The 26,053-nt window shown below is 35.9% G+C and overlaps 1 protein-coding gene across 3 annotated transcripts in view; it reads left to right on the forward strand.

Annotated features, from left to right (window-relative positions):
* Nucleotides 1–26,053, forward strand: part of LOC138710417 (uncharacterized) — a 57,199-nt gene that overhangs the window by 27,224 nt on the left and 3,922 nt on the right. The window contains exons 1-4 of one of the 3 annotated variants that reach the window (XM_069841303.1): nucleotides 14,502–15,902; nucleotides 16,074–16,201; nucleotides 18,969–19,070; nucleotides 19,439–19,620. In XM_069841303.1, coding sequence (XP_069697404.1) covers nucleotides 16,099–16,201; nucleotides 18,969–19,070; nucleotides 19,439–19,620 — 387 coding nt within the window. In that variant the 5' untranslated portion in view covers nucleotides 14,502–15,902; nucleotides 16,074–16,098. Of the gene's footprint in view, nucleotides 1–14,501; nucleotides 15,903–16,073; nucleotides 16,202–18,968; nucleotides 19,071–19,438; nucleotides 19,621–26,053 lie in introns of those variants that run through there. The other 2 variants (XM_069841302.1, XM_069841304.1) reach the window with 2 other exon arrangements.

Genomic DNA, 26,053 nt, shown 5'->3' on the forward strand with positions numbered 1-26,053 from the left:
AACAAATCACATCATTTGCAAGTAGGAAAAGTAAATTATCAGCTGTTTCTTTATTGGAAAAATTTCAGTCAGCTGCTTCTTCTTCTCCGGAGTGCATCGATATTATTTCAAGTTGAGAAAATCCTGTGAGATAAATATAATGCTGCACGTGCTTGTGATAAATACTTTACTAAACGTTTTAGATTTTCTGACTTTATAGGTGGTGTATTGACATACAAGGTGAGGTTGCTAAAAGTAACATCCCGGAAAGGATTTTTCATCAATGAATATATCACAAAATCTGTTCCTCCCATATTTTCTGTAACTGCGACTTTCCCTGGAAACTTGTTTGAGTACTTCTGACATCTGCACTTCGCTGACATTTTACAATACTGTCTCAAGTGTTGCTTGTGTTCTTGAAAGTCTCCACATTGAAATTTCCTTCATTCTTCACAATGTCATCCGATTCTCTCGGAGTTTCTACTTTTTCTTTTTTCCTTTTGATTTTTTCTATTTTTTCAAAGTTTGTGTCACATGGAAGAAAACTGTGACCTTTTACAGGGAAGTGGTAAGTGATGCACTTGAATCTTCCAGAAGCAACTAGAGTTGTAAGATATTGAACTACTGTCATATTTTTGTTCTGGCTAATGCAACCATCGGAGAACAAGTAGAGGGAGTCAACTTCAGCAGACAGTACATTTGTAATATAGTTGTTTCGTGTTTAAACAACTTCATTAACACCCCTGTGTCCCTGAGATTCATTCCACACGAACATTGTGCTTTTTGTTGATTTTGCACTGTGAATACAAAAGTTGAATTGCCACAGCTGATAGAGGTAGATATCTCGTTCACAGATAGTAAGGGCATGGCAAGTTCCGTTGAAGTCAATGTTATTTCTATCTTTGGCAAGATTTGAGAACTTTTTCTTGTTGTAGAATACAGAAGCTTTTCGTTTGTGTATTTCTAGCTTTTGTGTCATCTGTCTCTTCAAGCCGTGATTTGTGCAGAATTTCAACCTATTTCCTAACTCAGCACATGTATTATACACGTCCGTAGCAGGACATCCGAAAGCATAGTTGAAGTTGTAAATATACTATTTGTGGAACCAATGATATTTCATCTCTACATTTACTTTTTAAGGAGTTGTATCACTTTTGATTTTAAGTAATTTTCTAGGTACTGCTTCTCCAGATAGAGGGTGTAGATTTTCATAATACTTACTTCTGATGACAGATATCGCCTTTTACTTTTATTCCTTTCATAATGGCTCACGTTATAAAGGAAAGGATCGCATGTGATCACCTACCGGATACAGATAAGAAAATAAAACTTACCACATTTAGGACTACACTAAATACATTAAGTGAAATTTTTAAAATTTAAAAATCGAAAGAAAACAAATTAAACACGCAGTACCTTACTTAAGGTCACAGCAGATTTACTATGTCTGTTATTATGTAGATCTCTTTTACCAGTAGGAGATTGCAGTTATCGTTGCAAGGTGATTTACTCTTCCTTGTCCGATGCATGAAGACTGCAAAATACATCCGGCATATGAGATTATTAGTTGTTCCTACAGATACCTAAAAATACATAATAATATACGTGCAATTTCATAGAAAAAAACTCTAGCAGTGACTTTTAATATTTTATGAGAGTTCATAAAAATTGATGGCAATATTTCATTGTAGCTACGATTGGTTATTTGTTTAATGTGGTATGTATAATATGAAAAAGTATTTGAATATTTCAACTTACTTTTTACTTCTTAGTGAAGTTCTTTTTGGGAACATTTGTCTGTTAGCGGTCTTCAACAGAAAACAATGCTTGGTGACATCAGTCCACAAAGATGAACGTTTTGCTTATTTTTGCCAGCCAAAACATTAAAAGTAATTACAATAGATACCTTTTCTGTTTCACTAAACATATCACGACATTTTCTTCTGCATTCGCAGCTAGAGTCTGACATTCTAGCTGGATGTATTTTTCCTTTGCTTGTTGTATATTCTTCTCCTCCGTTTCCGTTTTGCTAAATTTCTTTTCCACTTCTCACACACTTTACGTTTTTTTCCACGTATTTGTGAATCACTATCACTTGAAACTTCCTCCATTTTAAATAGTAAAATAGTCCACACTGTGGAGTAACGATTAGCCCGTCTGGCCGCGAAACCAGGTGGCCCGGGTTCGAATCTCGGTCGGGGCAAGTTACCTGGTTGAGGTTTTTTCCGGGATTTTCCCCTCAACTTAATATGAGCAAATGCTGGGTAACTTTCGGTGCTGGACTCCGAACTCATTTCACCGGCATTATCACCTTCATCTCATTCAGATGCTAAATAACCTAAGATGCTGATAGAGTGTCGTAAAATAACCTACTTAAGAATAGTAAAATATTATCGCTCACAAATTTTAATTTTCTCACTGAAAAGATCGTAAGGAAACTGACTGAAATAAATACACATGTAACTGCATGGAAAAACTGACCAAGTCCATGGACTTGGGAAGTTATTCCATTCAGTAAGAATTATATTGCGTCATTATATATGGTAAGAGTTGGATTTCGGCGGTAATAAAGTGCAAGGAGGTAACCCTAGATATGTACATTAATTTAACAAAAAAAGTGAAAATCGAAAAAAAGTGGACTTGGGATGTTCTGCAATTCAGGTTTTCAAATATTGTTGACAATCTGAATCATGCTGAAGATATAGTAGAGAAAACATACGTGCAATTACGAAAAAGATCTCATCATGTAAATAAATAATTGATAAATTTACAATGATAATTAATTCGTATCATCGCCGCGGTCTCATGCTTAACATTCGGCAGATCTTTGAGCGGCCTCGTGCATAACATTCGGCAGGTAATTATTGTTTTCAGTTTCTTATGTCGCCGCTCCAATCACTCGCCTCAATTTCATTATTGCAACCAATAAGCTGCTTCCATTATTAAATGACACCTACTTGTCTAATCCACGTGGACTAAAACCGAGGTTGCAATGTCTTGTGCTGAGGACGAACATTAAGGTATGTGATTAAAAATTATTATTAAAGATTTATTAATAATAATAATAATAATAGTCATTTAACAATATAACAAACTAGTGCTTATTCTTATCGAGGAAGTAGACGTGACAACGTGACGCTTAGAGTGAAACCTACAGATTGTTGCAATCGGTCGGCAAAATTATGTTTTAAAAGCACACCGCACGTTATTGTATGATGCCGACATGTTAACCATGAGAGCGCGGCGATAATAACTAGTTTTAAAATTCACTTCCAATTGTATAGTTAATCAACGCAAAACCAAAAGTACTTAACAATCTGAGTTGTTTCTCTTGATTCAACTGCAATGCTGCTAGCATGGGAGCCACTGGTCTAGTAACAGAGTACAGAACTGCTATCAGATTGAGACAGGAGTCCATTATTATGTAAGTTGAATGCTTAAGTTCATACCTTCACTGTTGAGGGGGTGGGGAAGGAGGCGAGGGCGGTTGGTCGGCGCCTTCAGAGGTCTGTTGGCCCTGTTCCATTCTCTCCGATGGAATCTCCACCTCCTTGTATGTCGTATAATCCGTGATTTCGATGACCTCCTCTAATGGTGCGTAGAGGTGCTCCTCTTTCAGCTTGCAAAATTTTTTGCTCCTTTTGAGGAACATCCTTTTGATGGTGGCTTTCTGTGTGTCATCCTGTGGACAGTCACAATTATCGCTTTCGTGTTATAGTAGCGGAAGGCGGCGTAAGCGGCTCCCGCCAAGCCTGCTACACCTACAGTCCTTATCCCGTTGACGAGGAGTCTCTCCGGTCTTAAGGACTCTCTCAGTCTGGGGTTATTTTTCATTTGTTGCAATGCGCCTCTCAAATGACCCAACATTTTCATGGATTTAATTCGGAAGACATGTAACACAGCAACGGCATTGCTATTGTTGCCATGCATCGTCTTTCTCTCTCCATAGAGAATGCATTTAGAGTTCTCAATTGTTGTTTCGCTAAGTAACGTTTATGTAGATGCAGACCCTACCTCTCTTTTATAATATTCATAATTAAAAGTGTTGATATGGGCCTATGTTTTGCCTGTGTTGTAGGCATAATAGAACTTGAATGTTATGAATCCACTAATACTAGAGGCTTGTGCAGCAAATACTGCAAACTAAGTTCATAAGAATTTCAAATAAAAATTGTTCAGATTTATTTTCAATGAAGAATACCAGACATTTTGAAAGTTATTTGCTTCCAGAATAGTGAAACATACTCCCTCTGAATGTTTTTTTTTTTTTTTTCTTTTTTTTGGCCAAATACTTTTCCTTGAACCTATCCGTCTTCAGTTCTTGAGTTTCAATGCGAAATCGCAAGTAACAATGTCAGGACGATGATCGAGTTTTTCATGTGGGAGTAATGCAGTAGCTATTTCAGGTCATTGCGGATTGTAGGTGAAATTTAAGAAAATGTGAGGTTTGTCATGCTTTGAACAAAAGACTTAGATGCATGTTTCGTGAACTACCCTGAAATGTAGAGGGCAGAATCACTTTTTCCCCACTAAGAGATCTTGCTGGGGTGATCAAACGACTACAAAATCTTGTAGGCCTCTTATTTTATCAGTAAGTAATACTTGGGGTCTTTTCTTAGGAATTGTAATTTTTGCGGTTCCTCCAGACAATACTAATCTACCAAATATTGCTGGATTAATTTATGTTTCATTCGTTGCTGGTTGCGGGAAATAAACTTACTCATCATGGTAGCAAGAAGTGTAATGGCCTGCATATTTTTCCTACAACAAAATATGCTTGGCAGCGATCACAAATTTAATCGATTAAACCAAAGAAATATGAAATTAATTTTTATGTAGTTTAAAGACGCAGCTGAAATAGGAAGCATGACTCAATTACTACCAAGGAAAATTAGAGAATCAGACGTATAAATATTTATATCACACCGCCATTAAATATATGAAAAAGACCCACACCACTTGATTAATAACTATAAAAGTATTTCATTTTTAATAATAATATTGTTACTTTACATAAGTTTTATAGTTTTCAGTAACACACACACACACATATATATATATATATATATATATATATATATATATATATATAGCCGTTACTCAGTAAATTATAGGGTTATTTACAAGAAGTCGTCGCTGAACGATTCACATTATTTCCAGGTTAGTTGAATCAACTCATCTAGTGAACGATATAAATCTTTAAAAGACTAGGTGTCTCTCTCCCTTCTCCTCTTGTTACTTGTCCTTATATACCCGTCAGTCAAGGCCTTCTGACAAATAAAAGCAATTGACAATAGATATCTCAGTCATGACAACCTCATAAAATATCCTATCAATTGAATAATCGATCTTGCTACGTACAACATAATTATATTATATTATTATATTATTACCCATTTCAGCGAGTACTGACGACCACTGCAAAATACGATAATTTGGTCCAGGAAGCATTGTCTTTTGGCACAAGGATGATTTATGTAACATGTTTTTAAATTATTCGTTTTTTAAATACCGGTACATTCTTTAATAAATCACTGAAAAACAAATGTGAATATAGGAAGTGGAGTGAGTACGAAATTATTATTTTTTGGCGCATCATTTTTACGTAAATAACGATAAATAAAAAGGGATTATTAGCAAGTACGTACACTGCGTTTGTGAAATGCGTATCACCATGCTTTCGAAAAGGCACTTTTCAGTGCCCGACACCCCGCTTTTTTTCATCATGTGCTACATGTCGGATCATCATCGGGGCTTGCAGCCCCGATACCCTGCTTTTTGCATCATGTGCTACACGTTGGATCATCGGGGCTTGCAGCCCTGATACCCCGCTTTTTACATCATGTGCTACATGTCGGATCAGCCCCGATACCCCGCTTTTTACATCATGTGCTACACGTCGGATCATCATCGGGGCTTGCAGCCCCGATACCCCGCTTTTTACATCATGTGCTACACTTCGGATCATCATCGGGGCTTGCAGCAACGATACCCCGCTTGCTACGTGCAACACAATTATATTATATTATTACTCATTTCAGCAAGTACTGACGACCACTGCAAAATACGATAATTTGGTCCAGGGAGCATTCTCTTTTGGCACAAGGATGATTTATGTAACATGTTTCTAAATTATTAGTCTTTTAAATACCGGTACATTCTTTAATAAATCACTGAAAAACAAATGTGAATATATAGGTTGTGGAGTGAGTACGAAATTATTATTATTTTTATTTTTTTGGAGCATCATTTTTACGTAAATAACGACAAATAAAAAGTAACATGCCACATAACATTATTTCAAGAAATACAGGAAACAAGCATGAACAATATTCACCATTCTTAATGATCGGGGGATAGAAAAAAAACGTATGGAATAGAAATTACATACAAATGTGCGTGTAATAAACAATAAGCAAACCATTTTGGATTAATAATTCCAAAACAACGTGAATATAGCGTGGATTGTGTAGGAAAATAATTTCTTACATGTTGCTTCCAATGTGCATCATTGTTAACTTATGAAAACAAATGAAAATTAACATGGCATATAAACACTATTTGAAGAAAGATAGGAGATATTAAGTAATATTCATCGTTCTTAATGATCTTTGGATGGACAATAACAATGAAATATGTATAAAATAGAAATTACATACAGGTGAGCATATAAAAAACAGTAAGTAGAATCATTTATTTGATTAATAAGCTTAAATTACTCCAGGTTTAGTGTAAGAGTGGCCTATATATCTAACGATGCCTCCCAGCAAATTACTTAATTTAAAAACAAAAAAATCGTGTTAGAAGAGTGAATTTGTGTATTTTCTCTGAAACTTTCCAAATATTTGTAGGCAGTCTTTTACATTAGATTGCCAAACATTGGTTTATAGCGCAACATTAGCATTAGCATCCATCTTGACGATGTTGTGTAACAATAGACAATGGAATCATTCACAGAAGTGGACTATAAATGATGTGAATCGTTCAGTGCATCCATCTTGTTGTGTAACAATAGAAGTGAACTATAAACGATGTGAATCGTTCAGCGACGACTTCTTGGAAATAACCAATTATAGGAATGAAGATCTAATATAAAATATTCTTTCACTGCGTCTACTTAAATAAAACTCCAAAAATTTTCACTTTCATATCAACAATATAGCATTAACTTATGTGTTACATTAACTATAATAATATTTACTTTTTAATGGCAATGTCATCAAACATTCTTAAGTTTTGTAGATCTTAATATCCAATACACAGCTGTACTCTGAAAACTATAGACCAGAGAATCAGACCTGTAAATTATTATTATTTTTTTTTTTTACATTATCAAAAAATTACACAAATGAAGATCGACATATTGGTATAATGATGTGAAAGAATCTGAGCCATCTGAACTCTAAATATGTCAGCAATCCTGCAGGCCATGACCTTCGCGTTTTATTGTTTATTGTAGTGTGTGTTTTGTTTTATTCTGAAATGCAATTAATTAGTTCTCAAAACTGACGAAAGATGGATTTTGGAAAATAGGAAAATGATGTAGGAAAATTGACACTTCACTGAAAACTACTATTTTTCTGAAAAACTTTGAGTTCCAAGCTTCAAAATGAGGGGTCATTTATTAAAATCCGTTCAGCCGTTTTCCCGTAATTTCCATTACCAGTTCAAATTATATATATAGATATTGTAACGTGTAACGGCTTAGATTCCAAAAGTAGGGCTACATATTAATGAGCAGTTTGTTACTTCGCGAAACTGACTTGTTAAATTCAGTGGACATCGATTTATTTATTATTAATTAATTAGTTCATTTATTTCCATATTAATTCAATAATTTATTTACTCATATACATATTCATTCCTTTAGTCGACCTGGTTGGCGAGTTGGTATAGCGCTAGCCTTCTATACCCAAGGGTTCGATCCCGGGCCAGGTCGATTGCATTTAAGTGTGCTTAAATGCGATAGGCTCATGTAAGTAGATTTACTGGCATGTAAAAGAACTGCGGGACAAAATTCCGGCACACCCGGCGACGCTGATATAACCTTTGCAGTTGCGAGCGTCGTTAAATAAAACATAACATTTCATTCCTTTATATATCTATTCATTCATATCGATACAGGTATGTGTTTTACATAGTAGTTTACACCATGAAGAAACATAAGTGAAATCCTACCTAAATAAATATGTATTAGTTACATGACATTTGGTTATGAATTTTTCGATTTTAATTATTTATATTTTATTTTACATAGGTACTAATAGAAAGAATTGCAACCAGCAGTAGAAATTAATTTCAATATTAATTGTGAAAGTTTTTATTTCTTACGTTATTTTCATTCGCCAACATTAATAATGTATGTATGTATTTATTCACACTGCAGTGGGTATATACCCGGTGGCAGTGGTTACTAATTACACTCAATAATGACAATAATAAACTTATTAATTAAAAATACAATTAATAATAATAATAAATAATAATAACAACAACAACAACAACAGGGAATATACTAAATTAAATGAAACGATCACTTAAAATAACATTTGAAATAAATCTAATTTGTATCTTAAAACTAAGATCGAACTAAAACCCACGAGTATGATATGTTCATATCTGCACAAGTACCTTTCAAATTACACTCATTTCGCTGTTAACTCACTCACTGCAATGGAACTACGATACATTTCACTGATTCTATCCTGATTTCACTAACACTTCAAAAACATTTCACTGTTCAAATACTATGCACTGCCACTATAAACTATAAAGCTTCACTGACAGGAACACGTTTCACTTACACAGCACACTTCACTGACACGACATACTTCTTCACTGATACAACACACTTCACTGACACAACATAATTATTCAGTGATACAACACTTCAATAACAACATATCATTTACACCCTTTAAATACTGTGTATAATTACCGTCTATTAGTAAGGTCCTTAAGCCTATTTTTAAATACATTTTTGGTTGTTGGTAAAGCCTTTAGTAAGTCTGCAGGTAAAGGATTCCAGTCCTTGATAGTACGATTGAGAAAAGAAAACTTTCCAGTGTCCGTCCTCTACCTTCTTTCCCTCAATTTATATGAGTGGTCGTTCCTTGAAGAGTAATTTGGCGGCTGCAACCTATTTTTTATTTCTCTCCAGGCAGGCAATAACTATGGTAACATGTTGTACATAATGAAGTTGACAATAATTATTGCCTTATTATTCGGTTTACCGAAGGCTCGATTTGTTTCGCTCTCTTTGTGGGAGGACAGCTGCGGCTTTTGGATATAAAAGGCATATCATCACGTCATTGAACCATCCAGATATTACAGTTATCTATCTTCAGTAGCAACAACTTACAACGTAAAACTACATCCATCAGAGATTATATTCTTTCTTAAAACTGTCATTCTATCTACTTAGAAATGACTTCTTAATGAAATAATAATGTATGTGTACTTACAGTAGTTAAAAAGCATTATACAGAGTGATTCAGACCACCCGTAACAGACATTTATTCCGGAAACTAGTGCATTAAAATATTCGAAAAAAATATTTATAACTAAACCACATGTGAACTTTCACTTGAGCTTGATTTCATCATTCAGCTCTAACAGGAAGTAGGGTCAGTGGCGTATCACTTTAAAATTTCAAATGGGAGTCGGGGTCAAATAGAGTACCATTTTATAGAGCTCTTCAAAACAAACAACTTTCATAAGAAACGTTTTTATCAATTTCTACTCTTTCAATCAGAAAACGTACAAAAATTCAATGCCATCAATATTGAGGAATGTTACAAGACGAAAATGTAAAGAAGACAATTAATGTTGACATGCTATTGAAATACTGGAGAATTCCATTAATTTTTATAAATGTTCAAACTGTCTGCCGTTCTGAGCAGCACACACCCGTACTCTTCTTCTAACACTGAGCGTGTTCACGCCTGTAGAGTAACGGTGAGCGCGTCTGGCCGCGGTGGCCCGGGTTCAATTCCCTGTTGGGGCAAGTTACATGGTTGAGGTTTTTTTCCGGGGTTTTCCCTCAACCCAATTTGAGCAAAAGCTGGGTAACTTTCGGTGCTGGACCCCGGACTCATTTCACCGGCATTGTCACCTTCATCTCATTCAGACGCTAAATAACCATAGATGTTGATAAAGCGTCGTAAAATAACCTACTAAAAAAAACACTGAGCGTATTCCGAATCTCAGCGCTGAGCAATCTGGTGGCATCGCGGTGTTCCGAATTTCAACGATGACGTCACTGATGCTCCACCGGTGTCTCACCGATCAGAGTATTCCGAATCTCACCGGTCCGGTGGCATCAATGACGTCACGTTGCAGCGAAATAAGGAACAAAACTGCTGAAAGGATCGATGCTGTCATGGCGACTGTACAAGTTGTTGTCTGTGCTACGCTAGCAAAATTTTGCGAAATTTTCGTACTGCCATCTCGTTCAAAGAAAAGATAGCATAAACAATTTATTTCTTGAACCAGTAGTAATAACTAGTCCGTTGACATGTTCGCTCATAAGCCATTAACATACTGTTTTTACATTGTGCTCATTACAAACAATACAGCAGAACTAAAGCAGAACACACCGCCATGACACAACAGTGCACGATGTTATTCGTCTGCTAATTCCCGCCCTATACAAGAACCAATCAGATTCACTGATGGCGGCTGATGGAGACTGCCACCACCTCTGCAAGTTGATGGCACTGGTGCGACACCGGTGGAGCATCAATGACGTCATCGGTGGAATTCGGAACACCGTGATGCCATCGGATTGCTCACCGGTGAGATTCGGAATACGCTCTATGCCATCAGCTTGCAGGTGGTGGCAGTCTCCATTAATGAATCTGATTGGTTCTTGTATAGGGCGGGAATTAGCAGACGAATGACATCGTGCACTGTTGTGTCATGGCGGTATGTTCTGCTTTGGTTCTGCTGTATTGTTTGTAATGAGCACAACGTAAAAACAATATGTTAATGGCTTATGAGCGAACATGTCAACGAACTACCGGTTCAAGAAATAATTAGTTTATGCTCTCTTTTCTTTGAACGAGATGAAAGTACGGAAATTTCGCAAAATCTTGCTAGTGTAGCACAGACAAGAACTTGTACAGCCGCCATGACAGCCATCGAACCTTCTAGCAGTTTTGTTCCTATTTCGCTGCAGTGTGACGTCATTGTTGTCCACCGATCCGGTGAGATTCGGAATACGCTGACTGTCAGTGACTCCTAACACTTCTGCGTGGTCAAGTGACTGGCAGGTCTCACGGATTCGCTGTCTTATGTCATCTCTTGTGGGACGATCTTGATAGACGATGTTTTTTAACCGTTCCCAAAAATAGAAATCCAAAGGATTCAAATCAGGAGATAGTGCTGGCCATGTCACATAACCGCATCTCCCAATCCATCGCCCAGGGAAGAGCTGATTGGCTGTATCACGTGCCACCAAAGAAAAATGAGCTGGGCAACCATCCTGCAGAAGCCATATTACTGCTCGTATTGCCAGTGGTACTTCCAAAAATTGGTTGAGGATGTTCTTCAGGAAGTCAGCATACATGACACTATTCAGAGCACCTTCAAAGAAATAAGGTCCAATGGTTCTGTGTCCGAAGATGTCACGCCAGATATTGACACTCCACCTTTGCTGGTTGTCTACTTCTCTCAGCCAGAGAGAATTGACTTGAGACCAGTGGATATTATGGATAGTGACATCGCCATTGCTCTTGCATGTCGCTTCATCTGTGCAAAGAATACTGCGATGAGACCGACGGTTTTTACCTGACAACCAATTGCAGAAAACCGCAAGACTCTGAAAATCTTCTCCTTCAAGCTGCTGGTGCATACTGATGTGGTAAGGATGCTAACCTATTTGTTGCCATTCAGTACCCTCCACACCGTAGTCTGACTAGTATCAGATTCCCTAGCAATTCTCCTGGTCGAGTCGGGAAGATTGACAAGAACGGTAGCAATGACATCAGCTGATCTCTCGTCTGTTATGGTTAGGCTGCAACTGTCCACTTGCTTGTACAAGAGCAGCAAGACGCCTGAAAACAGTGCAAGATTGACGAGCACTTTGAGGGTACAGACGCTTGGCAACCCAGAAGTTTCTACGAGATTCGCCCATACCGTCAACATATCAAAACCGAATCAACTGACACGGAAGTTCGTCTCACAAGTCAAAATTCTGATGGGGGCAGATAAAAAATTGATTTTTTTCCTTCTACGATGTTAATAATTTATTTTATTGGGTTATTTTACGACGCTGTATCAACATCTAGGTTATTTAGCGTCTGAATGAAATGAAGGTGATAATGCCGGTGAAATGAGTCCGGGGTCCAGCACCGAAAGTTACCCAGCATTTGCTCGTATTGGGTTGAGGGAAAACCCCGGAAAAAACCTCAACCAGGTAACTTGCCCCGACCGGGATTCGAACCCGGGCCACCTGGTTTCGCGGCCAGACGCGCTGACCGTTACTCCACAGGTGTGGACACGATGTTAATAATGTCAAAAGAAGAAGAAGTGCTAATACAAATTTTGGCCACTCGACAGCAAGTATGAGGCCACCCAGAAAGTGACTTTCCCTGGGACCATTTAAAAAAAACACAATTGCATGGAAAGATTTATTGAAGCATATACAGCAATTGTTGCGCTATTTGTCAACATATCCCCCACCATAATTGAGACATTTGTCATACCACGGAATCAGTTTTTGTTTCCTTGTGTCATAGAAGTCAGCCGCCTGGGATCGGAACCAGCGTTTGACAGCCACCTGCACCTCTCTGTCGATCCCATAGAATGACAAATGTCTCAGTTTCGGTGGGGAATATGTTGAAAAATAGCTCAACAATTGCTGTGTCTGTTCTAATAAATTTTTCCAATGAAACTGTGTTTTCTTTCTGTTAACGGCCCCTGGCGAACTTATTTTTTTGCGACCTCGTAATCGCGGTCGAGTGGCCAAAATTTGTGTAAGCACTTTTTTTGGCATTATTAACATGGTGGGGAATATGTTGAAAAATAGCTCAACAATTGCTGTGCCTGTTCTAATAAATTTTTCCAATGAAACTGTGTTTTCTTTCTGTTAACGGCCCCTGGAGAACTTATTTTTTACGACCTCGTAATCGCGGTCGAGTGAACAAAATTTGTATAAGCACTTTTTTGGCATTATTAACATGGTGGAAAAAAATATTTTTTATCTGACCCTATCAGAACGTTTTGCTTGTCAGACTAAAAATGATCTTCTCCCTCCATATCCTTGGTGATATAGCTACGACTCATGATAAGGTCACAGAGCAAGTCTGTCTACTGTCTCCTCTACTGCAGTAATAATAATAATAATAATAATAATAATAGTAATAATAATAGTAATAATAATAATAGTAGTAATAATACTAATAGTAGTAGTAATAATAATAATAATAATAATAATAATAATAATAATAGTTATTTACTGGCTTTTAAGGAACCCGGAGGTTCATTGCCGCCCTCACATAAGCCCGCCATTGGTCCCTATCCTGAGCAAGATTAATCCAGTCTCTATCATCATATCCCACCTCCCTCAAATCCATTTTAATATTATCTACCCATCTACGTCTCGGCCTTCCCAAAGGTCTTTTCCCCTCTGGCCTCCCAACTAACACTCTATATGCATTTCTGGATTCGCCCATAATAATAGTAATAATAATAATAATAATCATCATCATCATCCTTGCATGTATTGGGCCTAGTGGCCCGTTACGGTCTCTTGCCAGCGTTTGAACGGTCTGCCAAAGGATCTCTTGCCCACAGGATGGTAATTTAAAATTTGGCGTGGAATTCTAGAACGAGGCATTCTGATGATATGTGATCTCCAGTTTTGTCTGTATTTCTGTAGGTATTCCGTAATCGGTTCAATCTACAGTTCTTTCATAATGTCAAAATTTCTAATGTGATCCATTCTCGTGTATCCCTCTGTACGACGCATAAATCTCATTTCTGCCGCCGTTAATCTTTGTGAATCAATATTACGAATCGTCCAAGCTTCACTACCAAAACAGAGTATAGGTCTGGCAAATGTTTTATAAATTCTGGTGCGCGTGTGTTTTTGTACTAAGGTTGGTTTGAATATCTGATTAATTATCCCCATTACCCTGTTGAATTTAATAATTTTCTCATTCAAATCTTTTTCTTCTTCATATGAAATCTGGTAACCGAGATAACTAAAATTTTAACTTGTTCGATGATCTTATTATTGATGCAAATTTTGCTACGGACTGGTTCCTTTCCTTTCCTTAGATTTGTCAGTTGAGATTTCCATATTGAAACTTTCTGCCATTTGATTAAAGTTGTAAACCAAACGTTGTAAATTATCTTCTGAAGTTGCCATAAACACAATATCATCAGCAAATAATAAAGTATCTATTTGGGACAAACGACTTATCGGTATACTTCCATGTGGTTTCAATCTCCATTCCTTAATAATGTGATTCATGTATATTATAAATAATAGGGAGATAAACTACAACCCTGTCTCACTCCTTGTAGCAGAAAAGTAAAGGTAAGCGTTCACTACATCGTATCGCACTCATCGGACGAATCGCACGGATCTGAAAAAGACTATCTTTGCTGTAATTGTTATGTAACCGCGTTCACTACATCATATTGCATGCATAGGCTCTCGGCAAATCCGTCCGCGTTTCTCGGATGAGCAACTTTTCCGATGCGTGCGATCATGGCCTTCTTTAATAAATCAATTTTAATTGCTCAACTGTTACTATTATGTTGTGCCATGTTCAGTGTCGCGCCAAAATGGCAGACGGAAAACTTATTTCGCGTGTAGAAAATTGCGAAGAATTATGTAATTTGAGGCGTTCCCATTACAGTAATCAAGTCGTTTCTTGCAAATATATTATGTAACCAATATTTCTTTCGTTTCTTCCTCTTCAATTAAGACGCATGAAGCAATTACAAATTCTTATTCGCTAACAGACGTAATTAATAGACCTAACCTCAACTCCTTTGTTTTCAGTAATGTCAATATCGTACGACGTCATGTATTAAACAGCTGATAGGGGAATCCGATGAGGTGGAGCCGTTACAGTGAACGCACTGCACTTAAAATATCCGTTGCGTGCGATTCGTCCGATGAGTGCGATACCACAGTCCAATATATAATATATTAGACTGTGGCGATACGCTGTAGTGAACGCTTACCTTTACAGTAATAAACTTGGCTGATATCACAATTAACGTAAGATTCACTAAAACAATTATTCTGATACTGATAACGTTAGTCTTGGTATAAGCACAGTCTAGTATATACATTCACGAAGCTTGAGTTTTGAGGGTGCTAGGAACAATAGACTGTGCCGGTACTATTTCGCATTGTCTTTGATGAGGCGATAGTAGCGATCCTAGTGGTTAGCAACTATCTATGGATGCATATTCCCTACGTACTGAGGTTCGTGATTGTATATACTAGAGTCTAGTTTGGTAACTAAACTGTGGTATAAGCCAGAAATAATTCGAGTGCTAACACTTTTACAACGTTCACGCTCCGCTGCTGTATCCAACTGACATATAAATTGTTTTTTCCAACGCGATATATAAAATCTATGCTTCTTGGAAATGGTCAGGTGATACACATTGAACTGGTACAAAGAAGACGACTCTGCCTGAAAGTAAAAATTAAATTAAGAAGAAGAAGAAAAAGAAGAAGAATGATTACGTCTTTACGCTATAATTGTAAATTGAATCATTGCCTACTTTAATCAGAACTATAGTTATAAAACGTGTAATACGTAACAATATTGTGGAAATTATGTAACCTACCTCGCAATTGTCTGATTCACGTCTGATTACTACTCTATTAAAGTTTATTGATTCTAAATTATTGATTAAGATGTTATTACACTAATTATTGCTACATAGATTGGGTAAGTTGCTTTACTTGCTTGAAATAAAATAGGCCTACTTTATAGATTTTTAAATCAATTTTTGTTTATTTTGGCACATAACATAATCGTAACAATCTATTCATTCACACTTCGTATAATAGCTGACAAAATCTTGTGATTTTATATAAAAATATGTTTAATTGTTCATAGGTTACACAAATATACAAAATTCACAATGGCCCAACAGCTGAATTACGATATAGCTGAAGATTTAAATTACGACTGCAACTATAACATGTTCCTAATAAGGACTATGATGGAAAACCTTCGAAAAAATGGTAAGTTGTCAAGAGATGTGTTATTTTTACATATCAAAAACAGGTTAATAGCTCTGTTATTAAGGAAACGCATATAACTTATTTATATACATTATTATTATTATTATTATTATTATTATTATTATTACTTTTACTGTTTCTTACCAATGTTTATTATTGTCACACTAACATTACTTATCCAACTTTCATTATTTACTTTCATGTTGTTTTATGGTCTAGATATGTAATAACTATGTAATCAATTTATTGTATTCAATTAGAATTAGAGTCTGGCTGGGCGGAAGAGAAAGCCTACTGGCCTTAGCTCTGCCAGATTAAATAAATAAATTATTAATTATTATGAAAGTAAAATTGAATATATGTAATATATACCTAATTAGAATATTTATAATTATATCATTATAAATCATATAGGTGCAACTGGCTATAGTTTATCAGTGACTGAATGTCTCCTAAAAAAATAAACTGACGTCCGATCCCTTGTACATTCGGTGATGGAAGACCGGACGGTGGTGTGAGATTGATTTTTCTCTGAGTGTTTATGTTCCTTCCACTGTATTATAATTGCATCCCTGAATAGCTCCAGTAGTTTGAAAAGAACATTACTTATAGAATTACTATTACAAAAACGTATTACCTAAACCAGCGTTTCTCGAACTATGGTCCGCGGACCATCTGTAGTCCTCGAGTTCTGTCCTTGTGGTCCTTCAAAAAAGACAGAAAAAAAAATAAAATTCAAACGAATTCCGTAATACACTATAGCTGAAAATTTCAGACTTTGGAAATTACACATGGCAATCGCCTTTCACTTTTTGTCCCAGTACTAATATTTTATGAAATTTCTTACCCTACCCGTCTACCCATTTCCCGCTCTAATCTCAGCAACAAATGAGGGATTTAAAGCACTATGAACGTGGCGTTTCTCGCCAGCTTTTCCCTGCATATCTGGTTCCGAGCCTGAAACCCAGCCAGGGAGCACCCGAATTCATAACAGAGGACCAAAGTACCGAACCTTTTCATGTATTGATGACTTTCTTCATAGTTTTGCCGACACCCAGTCTGCACATTGAAATGGGCACGTACTATAGGTCGTAGGCCTACACCAATAATAAAACGTGCCAAATCGCATCTTTACTTGTTGAAAATCGGGCATGTTTCTGCATTAATTTTTTATTTGTTTTTCCAGATGACGATATAAAAAATTTTAGACTCCGCCTATTTTAAAATTCGACAAGTTTACTTTTTACACTTACGTCCAAGTGTCGTTTCAATTTCGCGGGTTCCATACACTCGTTTGAAAGCACTTCGTAACAAACAACGCACCGAGGTTTTGGTTCACTCTCATTGCCACATCAAGTAAATCCAAGTTCCAAATAACTCTTGTGATATTTACGAAAGCATTTTTCCTTTGAATAGCTTCTAGTAGGACTAGATATTTCTTTAATGGCACTATAATTAATATAGTTCTTCACACACAGCTTCTGAACTGCACAGCTCAGACAATAGCGCGTTTCCTGCTGATTTGCAGCTGCGCTGGGCGTGAATTCGTTTCAAGCATGGGGTCATTACCTGGTTGGTATTTCCGAGGTTTTTCTCAACTGTAAGGTGAAAGTCACATAATTTCCGGCGAATCCTCGGTCTCCAAATATCTCTCGCTGTCACCAATGCCATCGACGCTAAATAACCTAGTAGTTGACAAAGCATCGTTAAATAACCGACTTAAAATGCTTGTTATGAACTTTGCGTCTTCCTAGCCGTGCAATAACGTCATAATTATTTTTATGCTCGACCATGCGGAAATGTAGTAATTATACACCTGGTAGCAGTCCTTTAATGCATGTCATTAAAGTACACCTACTCCTTAAAGTTCAGGTGTTTTCAGCCAATGACAACTCAGATTACAGGTGTTCAGCCAATAACGAGTCAGCTTTGTACCGTTATAAAACCGCAAGTATCGATTATTCTCGGATATGCAATCGAAAGAGCATTACTAGCGAAAAGTCACGGAGGCTGGAAATCCAATACTGTCGCAGAAGGTTATGTTCTGTTACTATAATAATTAGCGTTAATTGTAAATAATATTCAAATAAATTCAATTTGTCATCTCGTTTTTCAATGTCGAATTCAATAATCAAAGTTATACCAAGTTTAACGGATTACACAAGGTCAATGACATTATTGTTCCTCGGAAAAAATCAATACTTTCGCGTCTGCGCACATCTCACAATTCACGACCTAGAACAAGGTCACTTCCGATCTTGTAGATATAAATAAAATGTATACATCTGAATACTGTAATTTCAAGTTAGAAAATTATGAAACTCGCTTGCGCTCGTTTCATAAACATCCATACTCGCTTCTTAATTACTATCATTATAAGCTCGTTGCATAATGTACTATTATGCTCGACCATGCCGAAATGTATTAATTATACACCTGGTAGCAGACCTTTAATGCACGTCATTAAAGTACACCTACTCATTAAAGTTCAGGTGTTTTCAGCCAATGACAACTTAGCTTATAGGTGTTCAGCCAATAACGAGTCAGCTTTGTACCGTTATAAAACCGCAAGTATCGATTATTCTCGGATATGCAATCGAAAGAGAATTAGCGAAAAGTCACGGAGGCTGGAAATCCAATACTGTCGCAGAAGGTTATGTTCTGTTACTATAATAATTAGCATTAATTGTAAATAATATTCAAATAAATACAATATTTGTCATCTCGTTTTTCAATGTCTAATTTTATTTCAATGTTATCTCTGTAGGTTCTTATGGCCTAGCAAGGTCAATGTGGACATCTGTTCCTCGGAAAAAATCAATACTTTCGCGTCTGCGCACATCTCACAACATACGGGACATTGCTCCTGGTCAGATACAATAAAATTAATAATATCAAGTTAGAAATATGGTCGAGCATAAAAAGTCGTATGAAACTCACCTATAATGGTAATTAAGAAGCTCGTATGAAAATTATGAAACTCGCTTGCGCTCGTTTCATAAATATCCATACTCACTTCTTAATTACCTTCATTATAGGCTCGTTGCATAATGTACTATTATCGCACAGGGTTCTCTAATGGAAACTGATAAGCTTCTGATATCATCAACTGCATCCAGAGAATGCAATCTAAAATTTGAGAACCTTCCCTGAAAAACAATGAGACAGACTTTCATGTCGTAAACTGGAAGTGAAAGCTGATTCTTAATTATTATTAAATTCAATGCTTCATTTCAGACAGGCCTCGTGTCATCAGCTGGATGCGGAAGCTCGCCGCATGCAATAGAAGCATCGATGAAATGCGACTACGAAACGACTTCATGTATTATCTTGTGCTAAATGTGCAGAAAGGTGAGCTGAAGCCTCCCTTCACCGAATCTCCACCAATCGGACCCCTTCCGAATATTTGTAACGTCGTGGTAAGAAATCAACTATCAACGCAGAATCTGCCTTACTATACAAGTAGAGTTATTTGCTTACGCCAGCCGTGGCGGAAATGTGAACTTGCGCCGAGCCACTGTGTAACCTGCAACGTGCAGGTTGCAAGGGATAGTGAAGTGCATTCCATAACCTCTCCTATCCAAAACCCAACCTCAACCTGCTCGTGGTGCAACCTGCTTTTACAGATGAGGCTCTGGGGACCAAATATTGGCGGCATAACCACATCAGAAATAGAGGAAATGCTATTTCATCTCTTACGCTGGCCTGCCACGGCGTAGAAATGTTCCACAAGTGGTGCTTGTGAGAAAGGTCGGTGGACTCTAAAACTCCTCCCGGCCAGGTCCGATGGACCCATTAACCAACGACAGGTGTGGCCCTCCAGTCATACTGGGGGTTTACGTGAGTGGGTGATGTAACCACCATTATAAACAAAAAATTGGTGCCCACAAAAAAACGGTTACACTTATGCTAATTAACGCTAATGGCTTCGTTGCCAAAGCCCGGCATTAGATAACAACAACAACAACAACCTGCAACGTGCATAGCACCTATGGAGGAAGGCGGACACCCGAAGAAGTGAAGAAACTGTCTGACTTATTAACGGATTTTCATTTTCCTTACGTCAGTCACTTAAATATAATTTTATACAGTATAAGATTACAAACTAATGTTTAGTACGTGTAACGAAGAAAGAAATGAATAAGAAAACATAGAACACATTACCACAATCTAAAATTAATTGTCTTCAGAATGTCTCTGCGACAGAGTTTCAAAATCAGAAATTATGTCACTTACTGCCAGTCGTAGTTTATTACGAATGTGTTTGTCTGTCAGTCGTGATCTAAATTTGGTTTCTACTATTTTCATTGTTGAAAATAATTTTTCACAAACGTAAGTTGTAGCGAACATGGCTTCAACAGAGTAAGCGAAAGAACGAAGCTTCGGATAGGCTAATAATAATAATAATTATAATAATAATAATAATAATAATAATAATAATAATAACACTTCACCTTTTAATGTTTCATGAGTGACATGTAGTATAATGCCTTTTATGTTATACAAACGTTTTCCTGGTAATAATTGTAAACAAATCGTACATTTAATACTCGTATTCTCATCAAACATCATATTGGCAGCAAAAAAATGCATCCTCTCATCCTACTTGAAACTTTCGTTTTTGTAGAGGTACTGTACATGGTTTCGAGAGAGACATTGCGACGATACGCCACTCACATGTCAGAGACAAATACAAATGGAACGGAGTTTGACTCCAGTGAGTCAGAGGGTGGGGGTTGGGAAAGGTAGGAAGTAAGAGAAATGCACATCTATCATTTCGAGCCACAATGTGCTCGTGAGTCACATTTTCGCCGCGGCTGGCTTACGCTATTGTAGAAGATGGACAAGTATCGCTACGTTTTGATTTATTTGCACTACTGATTCATATGGAGATGCAGTTCAGGTATGAAACTCGCCAACTGCTCTGGATAATTAATATTTCGTGACTTTTTTTTATTTTCAAATGACACAGTAGGCCTACATGTAGGAAACTTTCAGTTACTCTTCACTCTTCGAGTTAGCTATTTTCTGTTTGTATCAGTGGAGATCACATTTTTCCAAGTTAGCATTTAGATGGAGCTTTCTTCTGTAACAATGTATGCTAAGATTTTCGCAGTGGATCTGGATTTTTGGGAGGTTTCACCATTAAATATTTTGGAACTATGTATCGACTCCATCTTTAGGGAATGCAAGGGTTACACTGTTGTTATTGTATACGAAACTTATGTTGTAACACAATATTATATACTGCATAAATTTGTATATTTTTCTTTCTTCATTGGATGTAATAAAACAATGACTTTGGAATAATAATAATAATAATAATAATAATAATAATAATAATAATAATACATTTAATAATAATAATAATAATGATAATAATAATGATAAATTTAATAATAATAATAGTAATAATAATAATAGGCCTAATAATAATCATCATCATCTATATATATATATATATATATATATAATTTATTGGAACTGGTAATGGAAATTACCGGAAAACGGCTGAACGCATTTTAATGAATACATACATACATACTGTACATACATACATACTGTACATACATACATACATACATACATACATACATACATACATACATACATACATTTATACATACATACAGCCACCGACGTAGCTAAGGCGGCTAAGGCGCTTGCCTGCTGATCCGGAGTTGCGCTCGGGCGCGGGTTCAATTCCCGCTTGGGCTGATTATCTGGTTGGGTTTTTCCGAGGTTTTCCCCAACTATAAGGCCAATGTCAGGTAATCTATGGCGAATCCTCGGTCTCATCTCGCTATCATCAATTCCATCGACGCTAAATAACCTCGTAGTTGATACAGCGTCGTTAAATAACCAAGCAAAATACATACATACATACATACATACATACATACAATTACATTATATTTCATTACAAATATATTACAAAAGAGTTCTGGCCTTATGTCGAGAGAGCTCTCAAACTTACGCATCCTAATGTCGTTAAAATACCACAACTGCCTACCTATTCCTGTTCGTTGGTCCATCAAGAAAGAGTCAGGAAATGAGCAAAAGTAATTTGGTCTAAGTACAAAAGTTGAACTTTCCATTCATTTTTAATTCTCGGTACATGGTCAGTTCTTCAAATGGTTTGAATAATTTATTTGTGTTTTTGATTAAGGTGAAATTTTATTCAAAATACTCATTATCTGTCTGTACAATAAAATTATTCAATTAGTTATAACTTATAACCCAGTTTTTACGGGAAGCGGTTGACTAGAAATATTTCTGAGGGAAGAAAGAGAACATGAAATATAATTTAAAATTAAAATTTCCTTTGTTATGAATTACTGCAATATTACAAACTAGTTGGGCTATAATAGTAACACTATATAATTATGTTTTAAACAGTAAAATACTTCCTTGCCGCTTTACAGATGATGCCGTTTCTTTATTATGAACGACGTAAGTATGATGAGAACTGGTTTTCTATTTATACATACGTTATGTATTTCATATCCCACAATAATTTATTAGTAATTATTACCTATTCCTGTAATATTACGACTATATTATTTTAATTTACATGTTACAGTTCTACATTGGTAAATAAGGAAAATTGCTATCTCAAATTTAATAGTTACTTCATTGACTACGTAAAAATCAGTGGCGGCTCGTGAACTTGTGGATTGGGAGAGCTGCAGTAGATTTCGGTACATACAAATTTTACTTCTTGATACCATTACTAATAAGTATAGGACAAAAATAAATATACTACATATCGGAAAACCAAAACTTCCTGACTTAGTTGGGAGATGTCTGTGGGACCATTTGCTAATCCCTAAGAAAAACTAATACCATCGATTTCAGTCTAAATTTCAGATCGGCAGACACTCAACTTACAATCTACCAGTTCATTCTGAATTGTCTTAGAATAACCTTAAACAGTGACATGTTCCAAATGATTTTTGAGAGGCTCGTTTAGATTACTCACGGACTGTAGCAACCCACGAAACACATCAGGGTTCTTCGAATCGTTTTTTCATCATGTTCCCTAAGGGGAAGTTCATATTGGCCGCAAAATTTGATACAATCAATTTTTTTAAATAATTTCACGATTTTTTCTCACTTCTTGATTATGTTTGAGAATGTTTGTTCTGTTCGTTTCACTTAATTGCACAGCAGTATGAGTTGCGTAACATAGCCAATGAAACAACATTTTTCAGGTGAGACTGCGAAGATTCGTGCATTTTGCTTTTTATGGGCAAATGTCCTAAATCTGTCACACCACTCTTAGTCCATGCAGCATCACCACCGAAGAGGAGGAAGGAAAACAAAATACAGATTTTTTTGTTCACATCCACGTAACCACAAATGCTTAGCATAAATTTCATTGTTATACTTCCTTACATATATGCACTATTTCGGCTGGATGAAGCTTAAGTAAGATTTAAGTCGGGTAACGGACGACCCTTTAATTTCACTTCATTACATCAATATTCTCCGCAAGGGAAAGTTGAGAAAAATAAAATTAATATTTTGTAATTCACACACACTCATGCTTGCAAATTTGCACTGGTTAAGTTACGGTATTAAGACGTCACACCAAAGCAACACTCAATATACTAATGGTGAACAATTTTCTAAAACTGGAAAAGAAGTCTCTTTCGTATTTTATGTGCTATATCAAAAGGATTCTACTCGTGCAATCATTTTGAGTTAAGGAAAATATTAGGTTCTGCTGGAGGCTGTATATATACGTAATAATAAGGCAAAAGAGAATATTAATTTCGTTACCGTAAAGTGGGGTGACTTTGAACGCTGAGGTGACTTTGAACAGTAATTTAGCTCCTTTCTAAATTAAATGCTGTAGCCAATTGCGAAAAAATTGTTTAAGTTGTCAATAGATTAGTTCAGTTTACGGTATATTAACTCGATAAGATTCTTCAACAATAAGTATGTGAAAAGAAAATAAAAATTTTGTCATTAAGTTTCATGGGAATAGAGAATCCATTTGACGCAGCATTACAATAGCGGTGTGGGAGGAGAGGAAAGATCCCTTGTGGCCTGGCTCTGCAAGCCACTGCAGCGAGATATGGGTTTTAAACAGCGGCAGTTTTCCTCTGCTTCCCTTCACCTCTCTACCCCATGACCATGCAAGACACACTCTCTATGAGCTGACCACTCTGCAGGTCCCAGGACGACTTTGAATGCAGTGCCAATTCCAATACAGTCGACGCGCAAAAAGATTATGCATAAGATAATAGTACATATTCCCGGCCAGATGAAATATAAAGCAATTTACCAATAAAAGCTGTAACAATTCTTCTACAAATTAAAATAAATATTATTTTTATTTTCCTGTCAAAGCAGGGAGTACTGCAGCTCCGCAGCTCTTATGGACGAGCCGCCCATGGTAAAAATGTAGCAATTTGATATTACTTGACTCATTATCTTGCTACAAGAATGAGAGACAACTGTGATTAGATCTTCGTTTTATTTTATGGAAGCTGATTTTTCATATTGAACTAACAATAAGAATGTTCTTGTCTAGGTTATCTTGTTTAGTTTTAGAATTATAATAAACTATAAATTTCATCTTTTCTGAAATATTTAAAATAATTGAAAATTACGACTATGAATTCTATGTTATTAATGAACAGATGCATAACAATAAAATTACTTACAAGCATGCTAATTGAAATTTACGGTACATGATATTTCAATGTATAAATTGGAAATATTGTGACAATATATTTTCATAATGAGACAATTGTTAAAATCAATTGTTGAATTATTTTGTCTGATATGTAATCATGTTATCTTATATTAGATTATGATGACAGATAAAATATTGACGCATAGCTAGGGCCTACCACTTTAATGATGTTACATGATTATAGTCCAAGTCTTCATATACTGTACATCTTGCAATTAACTTTGTTACTTATTTAATTTGGAGTTATGACTAAGTATAAATAACAATTTAAAATAAGCCATTTGCATAGAAAATATCAGAGAAAATTTTGAAATAACAGAAATAAATTGAGTCATTTTAATGACATACACATAGGCCTACAAAGTGGACGTAAAATAATCAGGCATATACAAGGAATGTTAAGAGCACCCAACAACTATAAAAAAGCTAAATTTTATTTTGTTGTGAAATGCACGGTTAATTAGATAATTAAGTTTAAAACACTATAACACTATAAGGAATTCAGAAATTTTGTTCAATCAATAGATTTCACATCACTGTAAATATTGTAAATAGTGAAAATACTACTCTACTTAAAATTAGTATTAGTATTCAGTAGTAGTAGTAGTAGTTAGATATGTTAAAATAATTATAAGCAATTCACGACCTTTATTAAGTCAATAGATTTCACGGCAGTGTATTATATTGTAAATAGTGAAAATACTACTCCAGTTAAAATAGTATTAGTATTAATAATTTTAAATAATTCATAAACTCTATTCAGTCTGCTGACTTTACATCCTTGTAAATATTGTAAATAGTTTAATATTAGTTTTTGTTTTAAGTTCAGACAGAATGTAAAAATAGTGTAGCAACAAATGTGTGTAGTATTGCATTACTGCAATGGAGCATACTGAATAAAAAGGGGACACATTTTTAGAAAAAAAAAAGTTTAAAAGTTCATCAGAGAGGCAACATCGCGTAATCTCTCGTGGCAGTGAATGAACTTCAATATAAATAAACCATTACATATATATATATAGGTTACCCGCCAGACATAACCTCTTGGGCTTACAATGACTCATCTGTCTTTGAACTTGAATGTAAACAAAACATCATGTACTTACTAGTTTATTTCCATTACCTCTTTTAAAGTTATTCATAAT

The sequence above is a fragment of the Periplaneta americana genome, chromosome 12 (genome assembly GCF_040183065.1).
Source record: "Periplaneta americana isolate PAMFEO1 chromosome 12, P.americana_PAMFEO1_priV1, whole genome shotgun sequence".
Classification (NCBI taxonomy): Eukaryota; Metazoa; Arthropoda; class Insecta; order Blattodea; family Blattidae; genus Periplaneta; species Periplaneta americana.